The 23,808-nt window shown below is 41.2% G+C and overlaps 1 protein-coding gene across 1 annotated transcript in view; it reads left to right on the top strand.

Moving 5' to 3' along the window:
- Positions 1-458: 458 nt before the first annotated feature.
- IL6ST (interleukin 6 cytokine family signal transducer) overlaps positions 459-23,808 on the top strand; it is a 41,734-nt gene continuing 18,384 nt past the window's right edge. The window contains exons 1-7 of the mRNA XM_044446755.1: positions 459-604; positions 10,513-10,594; positions 13,012-13,317; positions 16,440-16,569; positions 17,563-17,723; positions 20,466-20,617; positions 22,568-22,727. Coding sequence (XP_044302690.1) covers positions 10,522-10,594; positions 13,012-13,317; positions 16,440-16,569; positions 17,563-17,723; positions 20,466-20,617; positions 22,568-22,727 — 982 coding nt within the window. The 5' untranslated portion in view covers positions 459-604; positions 10,513-10,521. The remainder of the gene's footprint in view (positions 605-10,512; positions 10,595-13,011; positions 13,318-16,439; positions 16,570-17,562; positions 17,724-20,465; positions 20,618-22,567; positions 22,728-23,808) is intronic.

The following is a 23,808-nucleotide window of genomic DNA, read 5'->3' as shown; positions in this document are numbered from 1 at the left end:
TCAGTCCTCCCATACACGTTGTTCTGCTTGGAAGTCAACAGTCGAACTGAACTGGACTTTCATTGCGTGCATTAGATGGGAGCCTCATCCCTGCATATACAAAATCCATAGCACAGCGCAATCCTCGACAAAATACAAGCGGATTGGCAGGTTTGTACGCTATCCTGGGGATTTACTGTCGGTCTGTCCTCTCCCCCTCCTTGTCTACGGTGTTCATTCGATCCCCTGCGCGCAGGCGCCGTGACTGCACTGCGGGGCGTTCGATCGCAACCTCCCCTCCCCATCCCTCTTTCCCTGCCTCCGTCACTGCCCTGCTGGGACAAGAAACCCGGAATCCAGGCAGCGAGAGGCCCGTTACGGGAAGCGCCTCCCCTCCAACCTGCCACGCCCCCGTAGTGACGTTCCCTCCATGCCTACCAATGGTTGTTTGAGCGAGGCGCTCGAGCTAGCCGTCCGTCAGACCGCGAGCCCGTCGGCGCGTTGTAGCAGAAGGCTGCGGGGCGGGGGGGGGGCGGATTTCTCCGCGGGACCAGCCGGAGGGCGATGGGGCGAGGCCTGCGGGCGTCGCGGAGCTAGCTAGTGGACAGTGGCGGGAGACGAGGAGGTAAGGACCTTTTCGCGTCAGTCGCGTCGTAGCCAGCCCGCTTCTCTCCCCGGCCGCCTTTCGGAAAAGGCGGCGAAGGGAAGACGGCTGTGGCCAGCGCCAGGCCAGAGGGAGGAAAGTAGGTTCCCTACCTCTCAGGCGGGCCTTCGCAGTGGGAGATCTAATCTGTTTGTCGCGGCGACGCCTGAAGCCACTCCTCCAATAACTTCTCTGGAAGCCCTTTTAATTCCTCCGCTAGACGTATGTCCCGCTTTTCGGCCTCACGCTGGCAGTGCTGCTCAATGCTGAGAATTTCTGTGTACGTAACGCGCGTGTCAGTACCTCGACCCTGACTCGTGCCTCAGGTGTGTTACCAAAAGCCACCCTCTTTCAGTTGCAGTTATAGTGGGCAAAGGCGAGCGATTTCCCTCTTTACTGCGTGCTCTTCTCCTGTATCTGTACAGAGTGGGGTTTCTGATCCGCACTCTACTCTCCAGAAACGTTGAGGGGTGGGAGTTTGTCAGGATTAAGCAGTCATATCGGATATGAAAGCCTGGGACGGGGACAACATGGAAGGAATAATCTGTTGCATGCGGGGAAGACTGGAGGCTTGAAGTAATTTCTCTGCGCTTTTCCTACCTTCATTTCCACCTCAGCTCTGCTGTGTTAGCGAGATACTACTCACTGTCATGTCAGGGAAGAGTATAGATTCGTTTTTCCCTGAACCTCGAAGCTTCCCCCCCCCACTATTTCTTATTTATTAATTTAAAACATTTGTATGCTGCCCAATTGTGCCACAGCACCTCTGGGCAGCTCCCAGTTATAAGATAAAACACATTTTTTTAAAAAACCCCGATTACAAATAGGGCTTTTTGGCTTCATTGTTTCTTTCACCTGCCACCCTGTTCTCAAATGTTTTTAGCCTATGAGGATTATGTGTTCTCTGATATATCACACATCCTTGTGGCATCACAAAAGTTGTAAACCTTGACCTGTATCTCTTGGACATAATGGAAGATCTTGGGATGGAATGCATGGTTGCTGATAACACCCTCCCCTCCCCCACACTCCCCTCATCTATATATAGAAAGGTAAATGTCAGAGAGAAGGCTAGGCTGGAGTAGTTCTCACTCAACAGCTAGTTTTCTATGGTGAGGAGGCACACAGGAGCATCCACCTTCATCTGTAGTTGCAGGTGTGTACAGCCTGGGTTATCTTTACTGTGTTTAGCGGAAAAAAGGCAAATAAGCGGAGACACAATAGAGGTGTTTAATATAATGCATAGTGTAGAGAAAGTAGAGAGGGAGACATTTTTCTGCCTCTCTCATAACAGTCGAACCTGGAGCCATCCTGTGAAGCTGATGAGTGGAACACTTGCTTGCTAGTTGTGAAGTCGCATCCAACCTATCATGACCTCATGGACAACACTCCTCCAGGCCTTCCTGTCTTCCACCATCCCCTGGAGTCCACTTAAGCTCACACCGACTGCTTCAGTGACTCCATCTAGCCACCTCATTCTCTGCTGTCCCCTTTTGCAGTGAATTCTTCCTAGCATTAGGGTCTTATCCAGTGAGTTCTTCCTTCTCATTAGGTGGCCAAAGTACTTGAGTTTCATCTCCAGTATCTGGCCTTCTAAAGAGCAGTCAGGGTTGATCTCCTCTAGGACTGACTGGTTTGATCACCTTGCAGTCCAAGGGATTTGCAGGAGTCTTCTCCAGCACTACAATTCAAAGGCCTCAATTCTTTGGCACTTAGCCTTCCTTATGGTCCAACTTTCACAGCCATATAGTCAAACTAAGGAATTCACTGCCACAGGAAGTGGTGATGTCAGCCAATCTGGATGGCTTTAAAAAGGGATTGGACAGATTTATGAAGGAAGAGGTTATCAGTGGATGCTAGCCTTGTTGGCTATGTGCAATTTCCTTTACCAGAGGTGGCATGCCTGCATACTCCCATTGCTGAGTAGCTTAGACAGGAAGAGATCTTGCATCCATCCTGCTGGAGGGATGCTGTGGGCAGCTGGTTTACTTCTGTGTATATGGACTACGGACTAGATGGACCTTTGGTCTGATGTAACATGGCTTTTTTTATGTTCTAGTTCTGTACCATGTCAGTGCCAGCTATACCTATCACCAGTTAAAATAAAAGCTAGTACTTGAACTTGCTTATATTCACACCTATTTGCTCTTGTTTCTCCATTTGCTGCCTTTCTTTTGGTTTAGACTGTAAGAGCCTTTGGGAAGGAAGCTACCTCTGTTTCATTATCATGTTATTCCATAAAATACAACTAATGGCACATCTCTTTATCTCAGATTTCTTGGATGAAGCCATAAGATGGAAAGAGGTTGTCTTGAATTCATCCTAGCTGATTTGTCTGTTGGAAAGTAGCTCAGTATTGCCTTTGCTGCATGCTTCTGGACTCAATGTATTTGAATTTCCTTAAGGATAGTCATCAGTGTGCCTCATAAGGGGATTTCCACTCAGATAAGTGCAGTGTTAATTGCCTGGCTAAAGTAACATGTTGGCTTAATTTCCATTCATGTATGTTCCGAATAAAACTCCAACTTCCCACGTGCTGACTGAGGGATGCTGGAGTTGTAGGTCAACACATAAAGGATACCAGCTTGGGTATCACTGCTTTAAGGTACCTTCTAAATTTTTGTCAGAGGGCAACACCAAATGCGGTTACACCTTTTCTGTTGTATATATTTCAGCTAAAAATGATACTAGTACCTTGCAGCCATTTTTGGGCGGGGGGCGGTGTTGGTTTTTATGTAATACTTGATGGAGTCCTTCTCCCCGTACCCATTTCTCTGGACACTGTGGTCGCTATCCAGGGCCTTTCTCTGAGTGCCAACTCAAGGGAGGCTCAGAGGGCAGTAACAAGGAAGAAGGCTTTCTCAATGCCATCCTCACAACTATGTAAAGATTTCCACACTGATGCTACCCTGTCACTTTTTTGGCACCAGGTTAGGATTGTCCTCTATATATTTAATAACATGTAAAAATTCTTAGGGGCTTGAGAGGCCTACCTGTCTCAAGTGTTTTACAGGTATACTCTGTACCCAGTGTGGTTTTAATTTTTTTAGTTTGTTTTTAAATGTTTGCATTTTGGGGAAAATGTGGTGCTTTGTGTATTATTCATGTTATGAACTGTTGTAAACCACTCAGGGAGCTTCAGCTGTTGGGTGGTATAGAAATAAATAAAATAATTTGCTTGGTCTGATCATATCCAAAGTTAGACCTGCCCAACATAATTGAAGTAAATGGGTATAAATGCATCTATGTTTGTTCTGTGATCTGACTCATTATTTAATGATATTTATGAAATGCTTATGTTTAAAATATTTCTTAGCAATGAACAAAAAGCAAGTCTTCATGCAGAAGACAAGATTATGTTGCTGGAAATGTCTGTTTTCAGTAGAATGGTTGATGACTACAGTGGTAGGGTTGTGGCTAGCAGACCTAAATACATGTCTGATGCAGACTTCCTATAATGTATTTTTAAATAATTTCTTCATGTATTCAGGTCATACTGCCTTTGGGAATAGGCACATGCTTTCATGCTGCATAAGGAGAGTTAAAACAATATTTCAAAGCCATATCAATGTTTAGGAGCCAGCTTCACACAGCAGCTCAGGTGCCAGCAGAAAATTAATAGCCTGGAAGAACTGCTCATAGGTTACTTAATACAAACCTAAAATACAGGATCTACTTGAAAAAAAACTTTAAGCATCTACTTTAAGCATATCTCTTTATTATGCTAATATCTCAACTCCAAATTGTAGCATAGGCAAGATTTAAACTTAAAAAAAAAGAGTATGGCAAATAGTAGGTTCTATTAGAAAACAGAGCTACCAAATCTCTTGGAAAGGGACTTTTATTAGGGTGTAATTAGCTCATCCATTTTCATGTGCAGAACTGTGGCAGTCTTGATATCACAAAAGGAAACGGGAAAAGCTGATATACATGATTGAAGACTAAAGCAGTGATTTGAGCAGAAAGCTTTTCATGCTGTATTTTTTCCCATGAATAGTTTTCTATTTTTTTATTCATTATTTCATCAAATGAATTGGTAACATAATGAATGACTATGGTTAAATCAGGCAATTCCAACGTTATAATTAATGTTGTCAGGTGACTGTCCCTAAGCAGCATATATATGCTGTTTCTTTTGAGTCTCAATACCACCTAGATATGTAACTGTTAGATCTGTGCCAGCGTGAATTTGAAGCGAGAATGTGAATACAGTTGCTATACAGTGCCTCTACTTGGTGTTGGGCGAACGAGACAGATTGGGGATTCTATTGGTGTACCGTGCACCTTTCTGCCCAGCAGTCTCCCTATCTGAGCTGACAGAGACCATCTCGGATCTGGTGTTGAGGACCCCCAGGATGTTGGTCCTGGGGGACTTCAATCTCCATGCCGAGTCTGGACTGACCGGGGCGGCTCAGGACTTCATCGCCTCTATGACGGCCATGGGCCTGTCTCAACACGTCACTGGCCCTACCCATGAACGTGGACACACTCTGGACCTGGTATTCACGACGGGGCAGGTAGAGGATGACCTGAGGGTGAAGAACTTATGTTTGACTCCCCTGTCATGGTCAGATCACCTCCTGGTGAGGTTTGTGCTCGAGAGCGGCCTCTCCCTCTATAAGAGTGCGGACCCGATTGTATGGGCCCGCCCCCGGAGCCGGATGGATCCGGATGGATTCCTGGGGGCCCTGGGGGAGTTTCTGGCGGACAAGACTGGTGCTCCTGTCGAGGCTCTGGTCGAACTGTGGAACGGAGAGATGACCAGGGCTGTGGACACGATCGCTCCTAAGCGTCCTCTCCCACCGGGCAGAGTCCGCTCTTCCCCTTGGTATACACCTGAATTACGGGTGATGAAGCGAGCTGGGAGACGGCTAGAGCGTAGGTGGAGGAAATCACGGGATGAATCTGACCGAACACACTTGAGAGCCCACTATCGGGCCTATGCTGTGGCAGTGAAGGCGGCGAAAAAGAAGTTTTTTTCCGCTTCTATTGCCTCCTCACAATGCCGTCCAGCGGAGCTTTTTCGAGTGGTGCAAGGCCTGGTTCGCCTGGGTCCTAAGGAAGATCCGATGCCACCCTCAAAGGCCCGCTGTGACAACTTTGCCAGGCATTTCAGGGAGAAAATCGCTCAGATTCGTCACGAGCTGGACTCCACTAATGAATCAGAGGTCTCTGAGGAGTCGCCAATGCCATCGTCTGGTCCAAAATTACTGGAGGAATTTCAATTATTGCGGCCCAATGATGTGGACAAGGTGCTTGGAAGAGTACGTCCCACCACTTGCCTATTGGATCCTTGCCCGTCTTGGTTAATAAATAACTCCAAGCACGGGATTGGGACCTGGATCTTGGAAGTGGTTAACGCTTCTCTGAGGGAGGGTCGAGTGCCTGCCCCTTTAAAGGAGGCGGTAATACGACCGGTCCTGAAGAAAGCGTCACTGGATCCAGAGATGGCCACTAACTATAGACCTGTGGCCAACATCCCGTTTCTGGGCAAGGTGCTGGAGCGAGTGGTGGCGGGACAACTCCAAGCACTCTTGGAGGAAACTGATTATCTGGATCCTTTTCAGTCCGGCTTCAGACCCGGGTACAGTACTGAATCTGCCTTGGTCGCCCTGTACGACGACCTGTGCAGGGAGAAGGACAGGGGGAGTACATCCCTGTTGGTTCTTCTGGACCTCTCGGCGGCTTTCGATACCATCGACCATGGTATCCTTCTGGATAGACTTGCGGGATTGGGGGTTGGAGGCACTGCTTTGCAGTGGTTCCGCTCCTATCTCGACGGTCGATTCCAGAAGGTAGTGCTGGGGGACCATGTCTCTACGTCATGGCAGCTATGCCATGGGGTACCACAGGGCTCCATTCTATCCCCTCTGCTATTTAACATCTATATGAAACCGCTGGGAGAGGTCATCAGGAGGTGTGGGCTGCGGAATCATCAATACGCTGATGATACCCAGCTTTACCTCTCATTCTCCACTAATCCAGGTGAGGCAGTGGCTGTGCTGAACCGGTGCTTGGCCGAGGTAAGGGAATGGATGAGGGCCAATAAACTGAAACTCAACCCTGACAAGACGGAGGTCCTGTTGGTTGGCGGATCGGGTTTCGGAGAGGGTGGATTTGACCTGGTCCTGAATGGTGCAACACTCCCTCTTAGGGATAAGGTCCGCAGCTTAGGAGTACTCCTCGACCCGGAGCTTTCTTTGGAAGCTCAGGTGACAGCGGTAGCAAGGAACGCCTTCCTTCAGCTTCGGCTGATTAATCAGCTGCGCCTCTACTTGGAATACGACTGCCTGGCGACGGTGACACACGCGCTGGTGACTTCCCGCCTAGACTTCTGTAACGCGCTTTACGTGGGGCTTCCCCTGAAGACAGTCCAAACACTTCAATTGGTGCAAAATAGAGCTGCCAGGTTGCTGACGGGGACGGGGCGTTATGCTCACATGACTCCAGTCCTCCATCAGCTTCACTGGCTTCCCATTGAAGCCCGGGCCCAATTCAAGGTGTTGATTATGACCTACAAAGCCCTAAACGGCTTGGGTCCTGGCTACCTGAACGAGCGCTTACGTCCGTATATGCCCGACCGCCCTTTGAGATCCGCGGGAGAGTCCCTTCTCCGGGAACCCTCCATGAAAGAAATTAGGAGAGTAAGTACCCGGAGGAGGGCTTTCTCTGCGGTGGCGCCCAACCTATGGAATTCACTCCCCAAAGAGTGGCACCGTCATTACTGGTTTTTCGGCGCCAGGTAAAGACCTTTTTATTTAAACATCATTTCAATTGTTAAAACATATGATCTGGCCTGGGCAACTTCTTCTTCCTTCTCTTTCTCCTCCTATATTTTTATTTTATACTGATAATTTTAATTTTGTATTTGTAAATCAATGTATTTTTTGTATTGTTATATTTAATGGTAATTTATTATGTACTATTATATTTCAATGTATTTTATCATGTTGTAAGCCGCCCCGAGGTTTCGGCAAGGGGCGGCATAGAAATGTTATAATAATAATAATAATAATAATAATAATAATAATAATACAGTGTTAATGTATTTTTCTGACTTTACCATATGCACATGTACCTTATTTGTTCTTAACTCATTTAGATAGGTGCAGACATACACTCTGTTGCTTGCTGTCTCAATGAGTCCAGCATTGCCTGAGGTTTTTAAAAGTAATAATAGCAGGATAGATTGCTCCAAACAAAAATTCAGAGTTTAGTTATATATCTGCTTTTCTGTGCAGTTCTCTTGGATTCCCTTTTTTCTAGTAGGCTCTCTTGTGTCAAGGGAAGGAAGAAAGGTTTGGGTAGTTGAAATATAAATTAAGCAGCTGTGCTGGGAACAATTGAAGACAAAAGAAGAAGGGGACGGCAGAGAATGAGGTGGCTAGATGGAGTCACTGAAGCAGTTGGTGTGAGCTTAAGTGGACTCCGGGGGATGGTGGAGGACAGGAAGGCCTGAAGGAATGTTGTCCATGGGGTCGCGATGGGTTGGACACGACTTCGCGACTAACAACAACACCTTGAATTATTTGCAGTGCCATCCAGTGAGACTATTCATTAACCTCTGAACCTGAAGTATTATGAGCATTCTGTGGGGGGGGGGTCAAGGAGCATGGAATGAAGTTAAATTTAATCTTTGCTCTCTGGGCAAAGCATTTTGATGGCTAAGAAAAGGAGGTTGAGGTGCCTCCAGGATACTCTATACTCTTTATGCTGGTGGTGCTTGTCTCTTTCCTTCCCAGTACCCCAAAATGCCCAGCACAGGTTCTTTGTATGCCATTTTCTAAAGCAGAGGGAAGACAGTCCCAGGTTTACGGCAAGTTTTCAAAGTCAACGTTGGAGCTCCAAATACTCCTATGGCTTTCTAAACTGTTCAGCAGCTATAGGATTGTGCTCTTACTAAGCTAATTCAAGGTGCTAAGACAACAATTTGGGGAATTTTTAAAAATCCCTTTTTTCCATATTTTAGTGGTAAGAAATTCCAAGGACAGTTGCTCCTGGATGAGAAAGTACTTATGCGACTTTTGAAGACTTGTATATCTGTAAATTAAGCAAATAAGAGGATGGGGGAGCTGAATTAACATCTTCAGAATCCTAAAGAACAAGATAGCACTCCACTTGCAGCAAGCACTAACTTCAAATTCTTGAAGTTGTTCATTTTTCTTTCTCTCTCTAATGGTCTGCCACTTCAAAATGTGAGACTGCTTTTTAAGCATTCTCTGCCTCCCCCTCAACAATTGAGCCCCTTCTACCCAGATTATTGGTTATTTATGACATCTACAGCCCACCTTAATTTTAAAAAGGTCCTCTCTTCAAGCATCAGTAGCAGGGAGACTGATGCAAACTGTCTTCCCTGTAAACACCTCTGTGCCTCTAGTGTTTTATTTCACTTGGTCACCTGCAAGTCAGGTCTTACAATGCCAGACATCATCAGACTTTGGATGAAATTTTGTCAATTCTCACAAGTGCTGAGCGCATTTGTGCATGCATGTTTAGGGCAAAGTTATAAAAGGCTTCCTTCCAAGTTCTTCAGTCCTCAGCTTGAGGCTGCAAACCATGTAGCCTGTCTCTTCTGTTCATATTTCATCTACGCTAGGTATATGCAGGCCACTGTACTTGCAGATGAGGAAGACATCTTTTCATGCCATTTAGATTTGATAGGAATAGGCATGTTTTTCACTGCCTCAGAGTAATCTGTACTGATCAGGTAGGAGTTACCTGAATGTTGAATTTCCTGTGATTAACTTTTGTTTTTTACTTGGTGTAATCCTTTTCTTTTACTTGATATAATTTTACTCATCCTGTAATTTACTTTTTGCAACCTGGCAGGTGGGAGATTATATTGGGGATGTGGAAAAAAAGAGAACTAAGCCTGCATTCTCAGTGGATATTCCAATGATAGTTAATTGAAGATAAACAGCTTAGAAGAGTAATGTGTTAACCTTACAAAAGTGGAAAGTATAGCAGCCCCTTTCTTCAAAGAGTTATTGAAGAGTTGCTACCAGCTAAATGGAAATCTTCAATCTTGGAGGATTTTGAAATTCCTTTCTTTTTCTTGGTTGCATTGTTCTTCTGAAGTTACTCCACTAGACAGCTCTCTGAGGTGGTGTTAGATAGGAAATGAGTGGTTTTGGACTGAGATCCATGTCTGTTTCTGTCCAAACGCCTCAATTTGCCACTTAAACTCCCATTTTGAAAGGGATGTAGAAGAAAGGGGGGGATAAGTTAGACTTGTGTACTTAAAAGCACTTGGAAGCGTGGGACAAAAAGTGTAATGTTGCACCTTAGCTCTTCTGTCTTGCTTGGCTTAGTTCCTCCACAACAACTACAGAGCAACAGCAATGCTGTCTATCCTGTGTCTTTGCACATGTGCCATAGGCAGAGAAACAAAAACCAAAAGTTTAGAACTTTCAAGAAGCAAGAGCTGTAGTTGGTCTGAATAGAGTCTTTTTCATGATATGATACACTAAAATCAATGCCTATCTTTGAGTTTTCTTATATGTGTAAGGGTTGGCAGCCATTAATTGAGTTTTATGAAACCGTGGGTAGCTTTAACATTAAGTTACTTAATTGTAACTTAACTTTAATGAGAGAAATATAGTCTTTCATTGTTAAAAAGGCATCTATTTTTATCCACCTTGGTGCTGTTTAGCAACCATACTTCTTCTGATGGAATTGTCATGCATATTTCACTGCACAGTATGTATGAGGACATTCTTTTTCTCCCATAGTTATTTGCCTATGTGATATTCTTTTTCTCCTCTAAACTTTTTGTTCATTCTTAATAATTTCCTCATAATAAAGAAACCCACGAAAATTAGGATATATTTTTATAAAAAGAAATAAGTTCATTCTGTGAAAAGAAGCTACAGAATGTCTGTTTTTTACAGTGGTTCAAGATGTTTTCAAAATGGAATTGGTCAGTAAAAGCTGTGTGGACTCTCTTGAGCATTTGCATTCACACCTTTGGAGGTAAGCCTGTGGAATTCATAAATGTAATGCAATGTTGTACCATTCTGTGAATCTCTTAGTTCTGTAAATATTATAGAATGTATTTGAATGCTTTATTATTATTCTTTACTGTTTTAGTTTGATAATCCTTGATGAATTTTTAGACTAAAAGCGTTTGCACAAATACCAATTCAGTATTTTGTTGAGACAAATTAAAAAAATTAAAAATGTAGTGACATGAGTCACACATTGTCAGTTTGAAATGAAGACAGTTTCAGATATACAGTTCAGTTTCATGTACATCTAATTGTACAATTAAACTTTGGCTTTCACAGCTAGTGATATTTGCAGTTTTTCCACTTTCATGGGGGTGCTGTGCCCCTAACTCTCCACAAATGTGGAAGACCATAATTTATTTGCATGATGGAGGGATTTAAAATATTTTCTCCATCTGTACAATGTTTAATTGTACAGATTAACTGAATAATAAGTTTCTAAGAAAGAAATCAACTTCAGATACAGATTTTGATTTGGGTCACATTTGTCAAAGGAAGTCACTTCTAAGTTGGGAAACAGTTCTATTCCAGAGGAGAAGGTAGCATAAAATTAGATGGCTCAGGCTGTAATCTAACAAAACTGTCCTAGCAGGTCATCTCTTGGTACACATAAAAATCCACAGCTCTTCTACTGGCATTTTAAAAAATAATAATGAAACTAAACAGAATTAATTGGATCTCTTCAAATTTACCTTATTGTTTAATATTTAAAATACATGAATTTCCTTGGAATAATTTGATACAGTTAAGTAATAGGTGCCACATAAATGTTCATGATGTTGAAGAAAGTTTATGTATGTCATTTTAAAATGTTTTTGTTCCCTTTCCATGCTTACAGTAATTTTTTTTAAAGTATTAGATGGGCCTTAGGAAGTGTAACACATAGTCAGAGTTGCCTCCTCACACTTCCTGTCACGGTTCTGCTGCTAATAGTGAAATCATCTCGGAAATCCTGTAGGAAAGCACATGTACTATCATGAGCAGAAAGCTCACATAGTTATTAAGAGTTCCAGTTGCTAGGCACAATACAGTGGTACCTTGGGTCACAAACGCCTCAGTTCATGACCAAATTGGGTCACGAACAGAAATGTCAGGAAAAAATTGACTCAGGTTGCGAACTCTGCATTGGAGGACGACCACGATCGCGACCATCTCCCCTGCACAGGTGCAATTGGGGGGGTGGGGAGATGGCTGTGATCGCTGTCGCACTCATGCAGGGAAGACAGGTATGATTGCGATTGTGCTGGGGGGGGGGAGATGTCCGCGATCGCGCCTGTCTCCTCCCCCGAGTGTGCCCACAGTCACACCCACAATCACACCTGTCTCCCCTGCACGAGCATGCCCGCGATCACGCCCGCCTCCCCCCAAGTGCACCTGTGAGCGCACCCGTCTCCCCCCCCCAGAACACGATCGCTATCGCACAATTATGGTGTGAACTCTCCCTCCAAACAATAACCTCCCTCCCACCTAGGTTAGTGTTCTCTGCTTACTGTACTTTGTTACTTAGTTGTTCTTTGTCACTTTGCTTCAAATTTTTCTGATTGAAAAAAATAGTTACAGAACCTTATGTAAACCTTATTTACATTGAACCTTATGGGAGAATTTGACTTGGCTCATGACCATTTCGGGTAGCGATCAGAGTCATGGAACCGATTAAGTTTGTGAGCTGAAGTACTACCGTATATAATACTTACTGAGTACAAATTATATCTTGTCTTTCTGACGCTGAAGCTCAAGTACCTGTAGTTCCCAGGCAGTTTTCCCATCCAGGCATTGACTGACTAGGCACAGACCTGCCTAGCTTCAGCTGTACCAGGTACCTTTATAGCATGTCCAGGGCTTATCTTAAGATAAGCTTATTGTAGTAAACTTCCTGTTTCATCCTCTGTGGAGAAGCTGAAGAACCATTCTGTTTGGTGTGGGATATGTTACTAGTGGAATGGAAAATTGCCCAAGAGCAGATGTAGGTCTCCCCAGTCTGGGGCAGTTCCTCTTCCAGCAGCCTGCTACATTCTGTTACCCATGCAAAGATTCCCTAACATTCCAATGAGGTTTTTCTCAATGATACATAGTTGGCTACAGCAGGGAGGAAAGGGCAGGAAATCTTTCCATGAAATTCTGTTCACTTGTCTTAGATTCAAGCCAATTTATCTCATATGGAATACTTCCCTTTCATTTTTCTAGGATGTTTTCTAAATAGCAATTGCTATTTTAATTTGTATTGTTGTTATTTGCTTAGAGCACTTGTAAGCAATGTGGTGACTTCCAGAAGTTTTGGACTACGTCTGTAGCCTGGAAAGCACCGGGTTGCCTTCCCTGAGTTATGGCAACATTGAGTATGCTGTCATCAGGTGGAAAATCAACTCTAATATTCTCTTTAAGTTTCAGATGGTCTGGTGAAGCTGTGTGGCTATATCATCCCAGAGTCTCCAGTTTTGCTTGCTGGCTCCAATTTCACAGCATTTTGCGATATCAGCGACTGCATGTATGACAACATTAATGCCAGTCAAATTTTCTGGAAAACAAAAAATGTGGTTGTCCCAAAAGAACAATATAATGTAATAAACAAAACTTTCTCTAGTGTCACATTTAATGACACCTCTACTTTAGTTTCTCCTCTCACTTGCAACATCTTAGCCAGAGGCAACATTGAACGAAACATCTATGGAATTAACATACGTTTGGGATGTAAGTAGTGCTCTTTACATTCTTCCCTATGAGTGCATTGAGAAAATTCTACATTAAATGTGCGGTCACATGCTAGGTAGTGATACCTTACATTTCCTCTCTGTCATCTACACAGCATCAAATAAAGACTTAGAATGTTACCTTTTGTTTTTCAGCTAAAAGACTTGTACAAGAAAAGAAAACTAAAGCATAGCATTGCAGATAAATATTTTGGCAAATTTATTATATTTTTATACTGCCCAATAGCCTGAAGGCCCCCAAATATATTGAAGACAAAGTAAAGGAAAAACACTAAAGTATTTCATAAGTTTAAGAGTTGCCAAGTAAAAAGCAGAGAAAAATCCTGTTCAAGATTACACTTAACTATATTTCATGAGAACAAGAATTTGATTTTAACAATAAAGGTATCATGGAACACTTAAACTGCTTTAGATTTCTAAAACACAGTGGAAGGAGTCTCATTTAATTGTTCTGTACCACCCAAACAGCTTTAACTATGGAGTGGTATTGAAATGAAGATGGTGATGGTGATGAAATGTAACTAAATAATTAGAGATTAGAGGGAGGATACCCTTTTCTTGTTTGATTGTCTACTGTTTAACTACTCCAAATCAACGACCCATGCTTTGCCCAACTTCTAAGAAAAATGATACAGTTTAATCATGAGTCTTAGTAATAATATGGAAATATTAGTGAAGGCCATCAGGGTGCAATCCAGTATTGCTGCCCATAGCCCCCTGAACTCAGAGGATTATGGAAGCAAAGGACCACCTCCACAATCCTCCTGTTTTGTAAAGCAAGAGTGACACTTTGGACTGGGAAGAAAGGCTGAGGTGTCTCCATCATATCTTAGTGGTACCCATTTCCTTCCTTCCCCACCACCTTCTCCAAAGTCACTTTCTGTGATGACTGCAAGAGGTGGAGAACAGGAATTGGGAATTCCAGCTGTGAAGCTGAATGGTTTTCCACCTTCATAATTAGGGATCCAAGAAATCATATGGCTATGTAGATACTTGCAGGTTGTATCACTGTTAAAGCACAAACAACCAGATTAACAGAATGGGGTATGAAGATCTTGTAATGACTACACATCTAACCCACCTTGTGCTCCTATAATTTCCTTTCTAAAACCTTCCATACCACTGAGGGAAATCTTCCATGTTAGAGCCCATGTTCAGCAAAATACATATTATGTCTTATAGCCCAGTAACAACTAAGTCTAGAGTACATGCAAGTGCTTTCAGTTTTTCCTGTTAACTTCATTTGGGGCCCAATTATACAATTAGCCTTTGTGGGTGTGTTTCTTCTGTTTGGCATAAATTGTAGATTCCAAGATGGTGATAGACCAGACCAGAGAGCCTGAAAGTGGTAGGTGGGTTTTGCTGCAATCCCAATTTTGCACTCACTGGACTGTCATTAACTAAAAACAAAAGAAGTATTTGTGAAATGGTTAATAATATGAATGGTTATTATCCTCAATATAACATTCAAGAGCAACATTGAATATTTGCATGATATTGTAAAATACATAACAAATCTACCACCATTGTGCCCAGTTGTAGGCCACATACCCTTAAGATTGTTATTGAGCTCCATCAATATCTATCCTACCACAGATGTGTGCTGGCATTCAATTGTAAGTCTACAAAGTGGGTTATCTAGATAGGTAGGGAGAGTCAGGATTGTGCTGGCTCCGTGACCTTTTTCTTACTGTAAAGAGAGAAGCAAAACCCTTTTGGCTGATAGTTTTAGAAAAAGAAAGTCTTGGAGGATCTAGCATATGTCTTTTCTTTCCTGATCCACCTTATGTTGATTATCGCAGAAAGACTACATTAGCCTGATTACAGGTAATCACTGATAGGGATTAATTATGTCCCTGTTCCTGAAATGTTCAGTATGCATAAAATTCAGCACAAAAAACAGGAAGGAGAACCATGAATGGTTATATGTGTTTAAGCTTAGCTCTGGCCGCACTTACAGAAGGGCATGGAAGGTACAGGTTTTGTCAAGGGCTTCCTTGGAAGACGAATTTCAGAAAGTGATGACATAATGCATGCATTATGGGAAGCACATTCAAGCATATAGAGCAAGAAGGGAAAGGGTGGAGGGAGAGGAGACCTGACAGCAGAGGCAGTAGTAGAGCTGGAGAAGTGAAGTATATGCAGGATTAATGCTGGTAGGAAATTGGGTTTTAACAGTATACTCTGTGCAATATTGGCATGTTTAGATTTATTTAAATCTTTTTTAAATCAAAAAATTGTTTAATCAGGCAACAGAAATCTACAAGATTAATTTTCAGTGTAGGTATTTACAATAGTTGCGACTATCATCTTAAAGCAGGCATGAGTGATTTGTAAGCCAAAACCTCTAAAAGGGCACAATCCCATGATGTTTCACTATTGACTGGGTTTAGTTAGGTTTAACGATAGTTGTAGGCCAAATCTGGAAGATAAAAAGTTGACCAACCAGTTTTAAAAGTTTCATTCGTCTTATACTTCCAATCTTTTGAGATAGTACTTGTGTCATATTCCTAAACACAGACTTTCCTAAATACCAGGATACTCTTTTCTTTTGAATAATTGTTTTAGTAATTTGTGTGATAGATTTTATTTGAATGTATGAGTTATAATTAATCTAATCCCCAATACGTTGAATAGTTTTTTTCTATCTAATTGAAGTATGTGTCTAAATATTCTGGGCTGGATTAAAAATTTGTGCTAGCATGCAAATTTTCTGTCCTCGCTGACCTCCTGTGGGTCCCCAGTGCCTCTCTGGAGATTGGGACCCCCACCTGAACAGACTAAGCTGCAGTACAAGAGGCTTTGATGAAAAGGGGAAGCATCCCACTATACCCCCTGCACAACAGTTCAGGAGTGTTGCCAGACATTCAGAGAGATGGGGCATTGCATGATGGATGAGGGAATGGAAATTATCCTTGCATAAGTATCCTTTCATCTGCACTCATTTTGTATCCAAACCATTTTCTTGGGGTTCAGGCTAAGAAAGTAAGATGACTGAACTGTAATCAGTTGCTTACTTAAAGTTATAATACCAGGATAAGTCTGTGTTGTTCACTGAAGAGGAGGTGTGCTGGTGGATTAACGTGTGTGTATTTAATGCAGTTCCTCCAGAAAAGCCTAAGAATTTGAGTTGCGTTGTGATTCAAACTCAGAGAGATTTCAATCGAACATGTACCTGGGACCCTGGAAGGCCCACACTCCTAAAGACCAACTATTCTTTAAAATCACGCTGGTAAGTGATATACGTTTAAAGTGATATACTTTTAAAGTAATGCTGGGAACAATTGACAGCAAAAGAAGAAGGGAACAGCAGAGAATGAGGTGACTGGATGGAGTCACTGAAGCAGTTGGTGTGAGCTTAAGTGGATTCCAGGGGATGGTGGAGGACAGGAAGGCCTGGAGGAATGTTGTCCATGGGGTCGCGATGGGTCGAACACAACTTCGGGACTAGCAACAACGACAAAAGTATATTTTATAAATTAAAGGCCTGAAGACAAATTTTAAATCCTTGAGGATGTGCAGGCAGAGCTTTCAGAGAATTCTTACACTTCTGAAGTTAATGTGATTTCTGTGGCTCTTATCAATTCAGTGAAATGTTTGTTTAAAGAACATTTTATGTGAATCATTTTATATTCTGTGTATTCCATAACAACTTAGTTTTTGCAGTGCTTCATCTTTATCCCTACTTGTTTCAGTTTTTAAAAGTTCAATAAGTGAAATATAAATTTATCAGAGTTGGTATTTATTGAAGTGCATGGGAAAGTGAATGTACTTGAACACCTAGGCAAATGGATGCATTCTAACCCTAGCAACTTCTCAGTTCTCAAAATAGGATAGAGAAAATAACTTGGCATTTTGTCTACATTTATTTGTTTATTTATTTAAGCTACTTGTATAATCTTAAGTTTCTCTAAGCTGTACATATGCATCTTCCTTTATTAAAAGCACTAAGCCATTTCTTTTTACTTGCAAAATTTTGGCTTTAAGCTGCAGCAGTTTTGGATTGCAACTATTATTTAGCTAAAAATTCTGATTGGATTTAGTTTGAGTAAAGCAATTAAAGTAGAATTATGGAAATGAATATGCACTCCTAAATTCTCTTACTAGAAAGTAAATCCCTCCTAATTCTCTGGGACATACATCTGATTAAATATGCCCAGGATAACTATGCACAAGGCACTGCATTTTTCTTGTATTAAAATCTGTTTTCTCTCTTCAACTGTAGGCCGACCTTTAAATTCCCTGACTGTATACCCACACAAACTAATAATTCCTGCACCATTTCTGAAGTTAACTTCTATGTTACCCTAGAACTGTGGGTGGAAGCTGAGAATGAGCTTGGGAAAGTTGAATCTGACCACATTGAGTTTGCGCCTGAACACCATGGTAACTATATCCTTTTAGTTTGCTTTGGAATTCAATAGAGCTTCTTCTGTGAATAAGAATTCTTGCCTCCAAAAATTGTTCTTCAGAAAATTTGCTCTAGTTGTGACAAAAGGAGTAGATCAACCTTTTGGCTCATGGACACACAGCCACAGGACACACAGCCACCACCAGACCACAGCCACCACCAGATTGAAAGCAAGATTGGTGGGGTTTAGAAAATTGATGATGTCTAGATGTTCCTCAGTCTGAGAACAATAGTTCAAGAAAGATCCCAAAATGGATGTGTAAAGAGGACAATAGCTGGTGAAGAAAACTGACCCAGAAGAAGGGGTTGACATTCCCCTGTCAAGATAGGTGGAAATGATAGACATAGATCCAAATGAACAAAACAAGTAAATCTATGTATCTTGGGATTTAACTGTACTTAAGTAGGTAGTGATGAAACTGAGACAAGGATGAGCTTCTTTTTGTCTGTAAAGTGGGTGGCAAACTCCTCATAGAGGCATGATTGCTTAATTGCCTTGTAAAGATAGAGTTGACACGATTGCCATCTTGAGCTTCTCTGCTGGACAGCTGTTGGCAGATGTCTGATGTCAGCAGTGCAGTAGGAGCTGTAACCAGGAGCTGTATGTACTGTAACCAGATCATATGCAACAATTAGTTGGCTTTTGTCAAGGTGAATGTCAGTAATACAGAGGCATCTTTCTCTCTGCTTGTATCCACCTTTGTTGTAACAAAGAGTTCATGTGGAAACTATGTCAGTGAATATGTGAATGGTGACTGGTATCTAACTAGCCTTCTGTTTCACAAGGCAAAGTGTTGAAAGAGTAACCATCATGGCCAGTGCAGAAAATTGCACATTTCTGGAGTACATTTGGTTCCATGGATTTCTTGAGGGTAGAGCAACTGTTTATTGTGTTCTTGACGGACTTTAAGTCCTCCAGTTAAGAATCACGTTTACAGCTAGGAGATCCATCCTTGGTGCCTCAAGTAGCATTTGTGGCATGAGCATAGGTTAGTGTGCAATCTCTTGCTGACAGAGATAGTACAGTTGCAGTTACTGCAATTTACGTGAGGATTGTCTTTGAAGTCTGCTCAGAAAGTTCAGTTCATGCTAAATGCGTCAGTTAGGTTATGCACTTGGACAAGCCTTATGGAACATATCTTGCCAGTGTTGAAAGAACTCCTCTGGTTTCTGGGCACAATTCAGAGTCTTATTTCTGCTGTGATACTGATTTTTAATTAGAAGTTCCTTTGGAGTTTTTAAAAATTGAAAATCACATTTGAACTATCTTAACTAAATTAATATACCTACTGTCTTCATAGGAGAATAAAAAGGGAGAGATAAAGATAAATGTATGTCATGTTTTAAAACGGAGAAACTATTCATAATTCTAGTTTTTCCTTTATACATTTATTTAGATGACTAGTGCCCTCTTCAGGCAGCTCTGTAAATTTAAACTAATTTAAAATTAACCTTCTTAAATTGGAGATAGCATCTGCAGGGCTTATTTTATCTGACTGGTCTGCCGCATCTGTCTTCCAGTTAGTATAATCCTATGCTACTGCTCATTGGATGGTTTTTCAAGGCAGAGATAGGACAGTTCTTATGGAGATGTTTTAGTCGAATATGTTTGTTGACCTTGTGCTGAATATTCTTTTTATGAAGAGATGGACTTGTGCCATGTGTGCCTGAATATTAGACTTCAGATTAATTCAAATCTACACATTAAAAGAGCCTTTTGCAGTCAGGGTTCCCCAGAACCCTAGAGTCCCATGAAAGCTGTTGGGGGTTCTATGAGAAATTGTGAATACACATACATATAGTGCTTTTACATTCACACATGTGTATCTTTATAGTTAATTATAATGTAAACACACATGAGTTACTGCCTGAGTCTGCTTGAGATTCATGGGGAGCAGTCCACCAGCAATTCCATGCACCTAGCATTAAATGATCGCCCTTATTTCACAACCTTCTTGCACTCACACTCCACAATTTACAGACAGGCACTGGCCACAGGTGTAAAGGGGTGAGAAAGACTCCAGTCAGTGAGCAGTGGAAGATAGAAGTGGTAGGCAACCAGTGAAGCTTCCATGAGTAGAGGTAGTTTATCTCTAGGGCACAGTGCTGGGACAAAGAAGTAGAAGAGACTGCTGCCTTTGCACCTGACTGGTAGAGCCTTCCTGTAGGCAGATCGGGCTGTTCCTCTTTTAATCTGCAAAGCAATTCTTATGGAAAGGGTGGCAAGATGGTATGTTACATTAATAAATAACAACAATAGTGATAATAAAAATAAAACAAAATGTTGTGGTATTTGTGGACACATACGTTTTATTGAAGAATTCACAGACCTTGAAAGGTGTGTCAGATTCACCCTTCCCTAACATGATGCCCAAAATTCAACCCAGAATTCAGTATTAGTGCAGCAAGCAAACACACACACACACAGGTTTCACATTAAAGAAGTAAATTTTATTATTTATTTTAGTTTCAAAGTAACATCATCTTAGCTGATACTTTTGTTCATATTACTTTGATTTATCTTATGGTCTTTAGTAACCATACTATTCAACACTGTCAATAAATTTTTATGTTGTTTCATGTTATGCAGGGCTTCCCTGGGACATAAAATTTTTTCAAGGCTTCCTCCAAGGTAGAAATGTTGAGAGAAGCTGCATTAAAACAGTAAAATAGGCTGTGGCTAACAGAGCATTTTTTTTCTTTGTTTTTTTCCCTAGTAAAACCTCTGCCTCCACACAAACTCTTTCTCAACTCAGGAGAATTTTCCACAGTCCTGAAACTATCGTGGGAAGACCAATTCAATGAAAGTACAATGAAACTGAAATATAAAATTAAATACAAGACTATTGACAGTATAGACTGGATACAGGTAACATTACAACCATTATTTTGTCAATGCTTGTATATGACACTTTTTAAATAACAGTTATACTGCTGTTGTATGTATCCTAAATGCTGGATATCTTATTTATTGGAATGGCACCAGTTTAAATAACAGATTTCAGCTAAGCTTTCATGAGAAAGAGCCATAAAATAAGATAAAACAAGATCTTCGTTATAAAATCTAACAAAACTATTGAAAACTGTTACTATGCTAGGTAAAAAAGTAGCTTCTTTGGAGAATAAACTATTATCTCCTTGGATGATTTCAAAGAGTGTGTGCATCCCTGTCTGAATAATTAATACACCCCCTATTGTTAAAATTCCATAACTGATAGCAAAATATCTCTCAATGTTCCCTCTGGCAAGGAGAATTGGAAAACTATGCAAAAGTTATGTAGTTTCAGGAGGAGTTCTTCTGACTACATGCCCCTATCTGGCGTATTCTTGGCCAGAGTGCAAACTTACTTTAACTCTGCCACTGCTACTACCCCGTCTGAATTTAGGCTACTTTCTAGACTGCTACAATCCCCCCACCAACCCAGCATGAGTATTTGGACACAGATATGCTGCAAGACCTCATCTCCCTCTCTTTCTTTCTCTCCATGCCAGTCCCATGTGTAGTGAAGTCAATGTTACTTTGCATTTTTATTTTAGAAAAGAAAAAGTCTGCTGGGATCAGGCCTTGGGAAAGAAGGTGTCCTAGTTGCTGACAGAACTATTGAGACTCATAGTATGAACTGACTGGAAGTGTAGATACCTGTTTGAAACTAGTGCTGGGCTATGGTATTTGGCCCATTCAAGCTTTGTAGGATTCAAGGAATGGGTGGGGTGCGTTCCAAAAATTGTATTCATCTTTCTTACTGTATGAGGAAGACATCCACCTTATGAGGTGTCTGAGGGCTTTTTTGTTTCCTTAAGAAAAGAACAGAATGGACAGGATTCCTTTAAAAGAATAATGGTACATTACACCCTAGTGTTGTTCCCAGGCCATTCAAAGAGTAGGGAGATGGTAGCTTCATTAGTCATTTGGAGCAGCAGCAAGACTTTTTTACTTGTTACAAAGAGGAGAAAAATCTCTTAACCAATTTGTAAGGCAAGACAAATGTTTTGAAACCCTCATTATTACCAATTTTGTCACCTGCTTTTGCAGGGGCAAAAGGTACTATAAAAAGGGATGATGGCAGGAATTGGACAGTTACTCCTGAAATTTAACAGTATTCCATCACTATTGTAAAATGAACAAATGTTGTAACAAAAAGCAATATAGAACTCAGGTGACGGACTAATGGTCTTGGCTTCCTCTTGCCCTGTAAAGTGTCCTGTTGTATATGTTATTTCAAATTTTGTCTCAGGGAAGATACTGGTATAACTAAAACTAGAACAAACAGCCAAACAGTAACTAGAAAACAGTGGGGTTTTGAATTTAAGACCTGCATGTCATTCAGCATGAGCCTAAATTTCATGTTTTCTGTTAATGAAGGGTATGTTCAAGCTGTATTTATTCTGTTGACCATTCAGAAAATGCTTTCAGAACTAATGATTTCTAAGGACTGTAAACCTATGAACAATTTTCTGAGGGTAAGATCCAGTGGAAATGGTGATGTTCAGAATTAAACATGTTTTCACTAAAATCTATCCTTAAAAAAATAAATCTGAAAGTAATGGTAAAGGATGTTTCCCCTCCAGTCATAAGAAACATGGAGGTCTCAAGTAAGTTTTTAAAAATCAAATACTAATGAAATATTAGGAAGGTTATCATACCCTCCGTACTTCTAGCTATGGTGTGCAGAAAATCAGGCGTGTATTAGCAAAATAAATGTGCTAAAGGGGGAAATTATGTTAGTATTCTGATTTCCATTTTTAGATTTACCTGTCTGCCTCTGTGCCTTTTTCATTCACTAGTAGCACTTCCTAAAGTCCCATATCATGTTCACAGGTTCCTCCTGAAGACACAGCCTCACCGAGATCATCCTTCATTATCCAGGAACTTAGGCCAAACACAAAATATATGTTTAAAGTGTGTTGTGCAGTTAAAAATTATTCAGGTTATTGGAGTAACTGGAGTGAAGAAGTAGTTGGGTTCACAGCTGAGGACAGTAAGTAACATTTAAAAGTCTCCAAAAGTCTCCAAGTATCAAGCAATCATAACTTGAGAAAGAAAGGCCTTAACCAACTTAAGAAAGGCCTTGAATCAAACCAACAGCCTAGCTAGGACATTGCTGTATTTCCACTGCAAGTAGAACATAAATGCAAGAGCAACTTTCCTTTTGTTTTCCTGGCAACTGCCTCTCATACTCGAAGTAATATATATCCCTGGTGATGAATGATAACTGTTTCCTCCGTTAATTTTTTAAATCCCCTTTTAAAGCTGCCCAAGTTGTGGCCATCCCAGTACTTTGTGCTGGTCATTTCCATAGCTAAGCTAACTGCTGCATAAAGTATTCCATCTTATCTATCCTGAATCACCCTCTGTTGAGTTTCATTGTGTGACGAGGTTCTAGTATTATGAGAGTAGAAGAGAAAATTTGCCCCGTTCCTTTTGTTTATCTGTTTTATATCCTACCTTTTCAGTAAAAGTACACTAAAAGCTTTTAACTTTAGAATCCTGGCTAAATGCAAAATTTAATTAAAACATAGCACAAAATGAAACCTACTGAATAGTTATTCCAGCTTGAATTCTACAGAATTTTTGTAGAGCCTCATCCAAGATGAAGGCTCAGTAGTTTTGCTATCATCCATGGAAGCAGCCAAACTAGTTGGGGAAAGGTCTGCTTCCATTTCATTTCAGGGGCCATCTGTCCAGTTTTCAGTTGAAAGCACCAAAAAGTGGGGGGAGGGGCTCTGGGGGCAAGTAAATCAGGTGCACCAAAATGGAAGAGGGACGGTTTCTCCTCTTTGGCAATGTCATCCTGTAGCTGTTAAGCATTGGACCAACAATTCTCAACACGCACACTTTTTTCAGCACTTCATGTTTTGTAATCTTGTTGGGTACTATTGACTACAATACCATTTTTAGTTATATTGAGGATAGTGGGTAATTATCTTTAGCAAAAATAATGCTAATATTGTTTTCTGATCCTGTGCATTTCTTTCTCATAAGAAATGGAAAGGACAGTTTATGGGCTAAGTATCTGTGGATGAGATAAATAATTAATATATTTAAACAGCATTTATCAA

This window comes from Varanus komodoensis, unplaced genomic scaffold (genome assembly GCF_004798865.1).
Source record: "Varanus komodoensis strain SLA01 unplaced genomic scaffold, ASM479886v1 scaffold5, whole genome shotgun sequence".
Taxonomy (NCBI): Eukaryota; Metazoa; Chordata; class Lepidosauria; order Squamata; family Varanidae; genus Varanus; species Varanus komodoensis.
The sequence above is the reverse complement of the archived record's forward strand: the minus strand, read 5'-3'. Positions and strand labels throughout refer to the sequence as shown.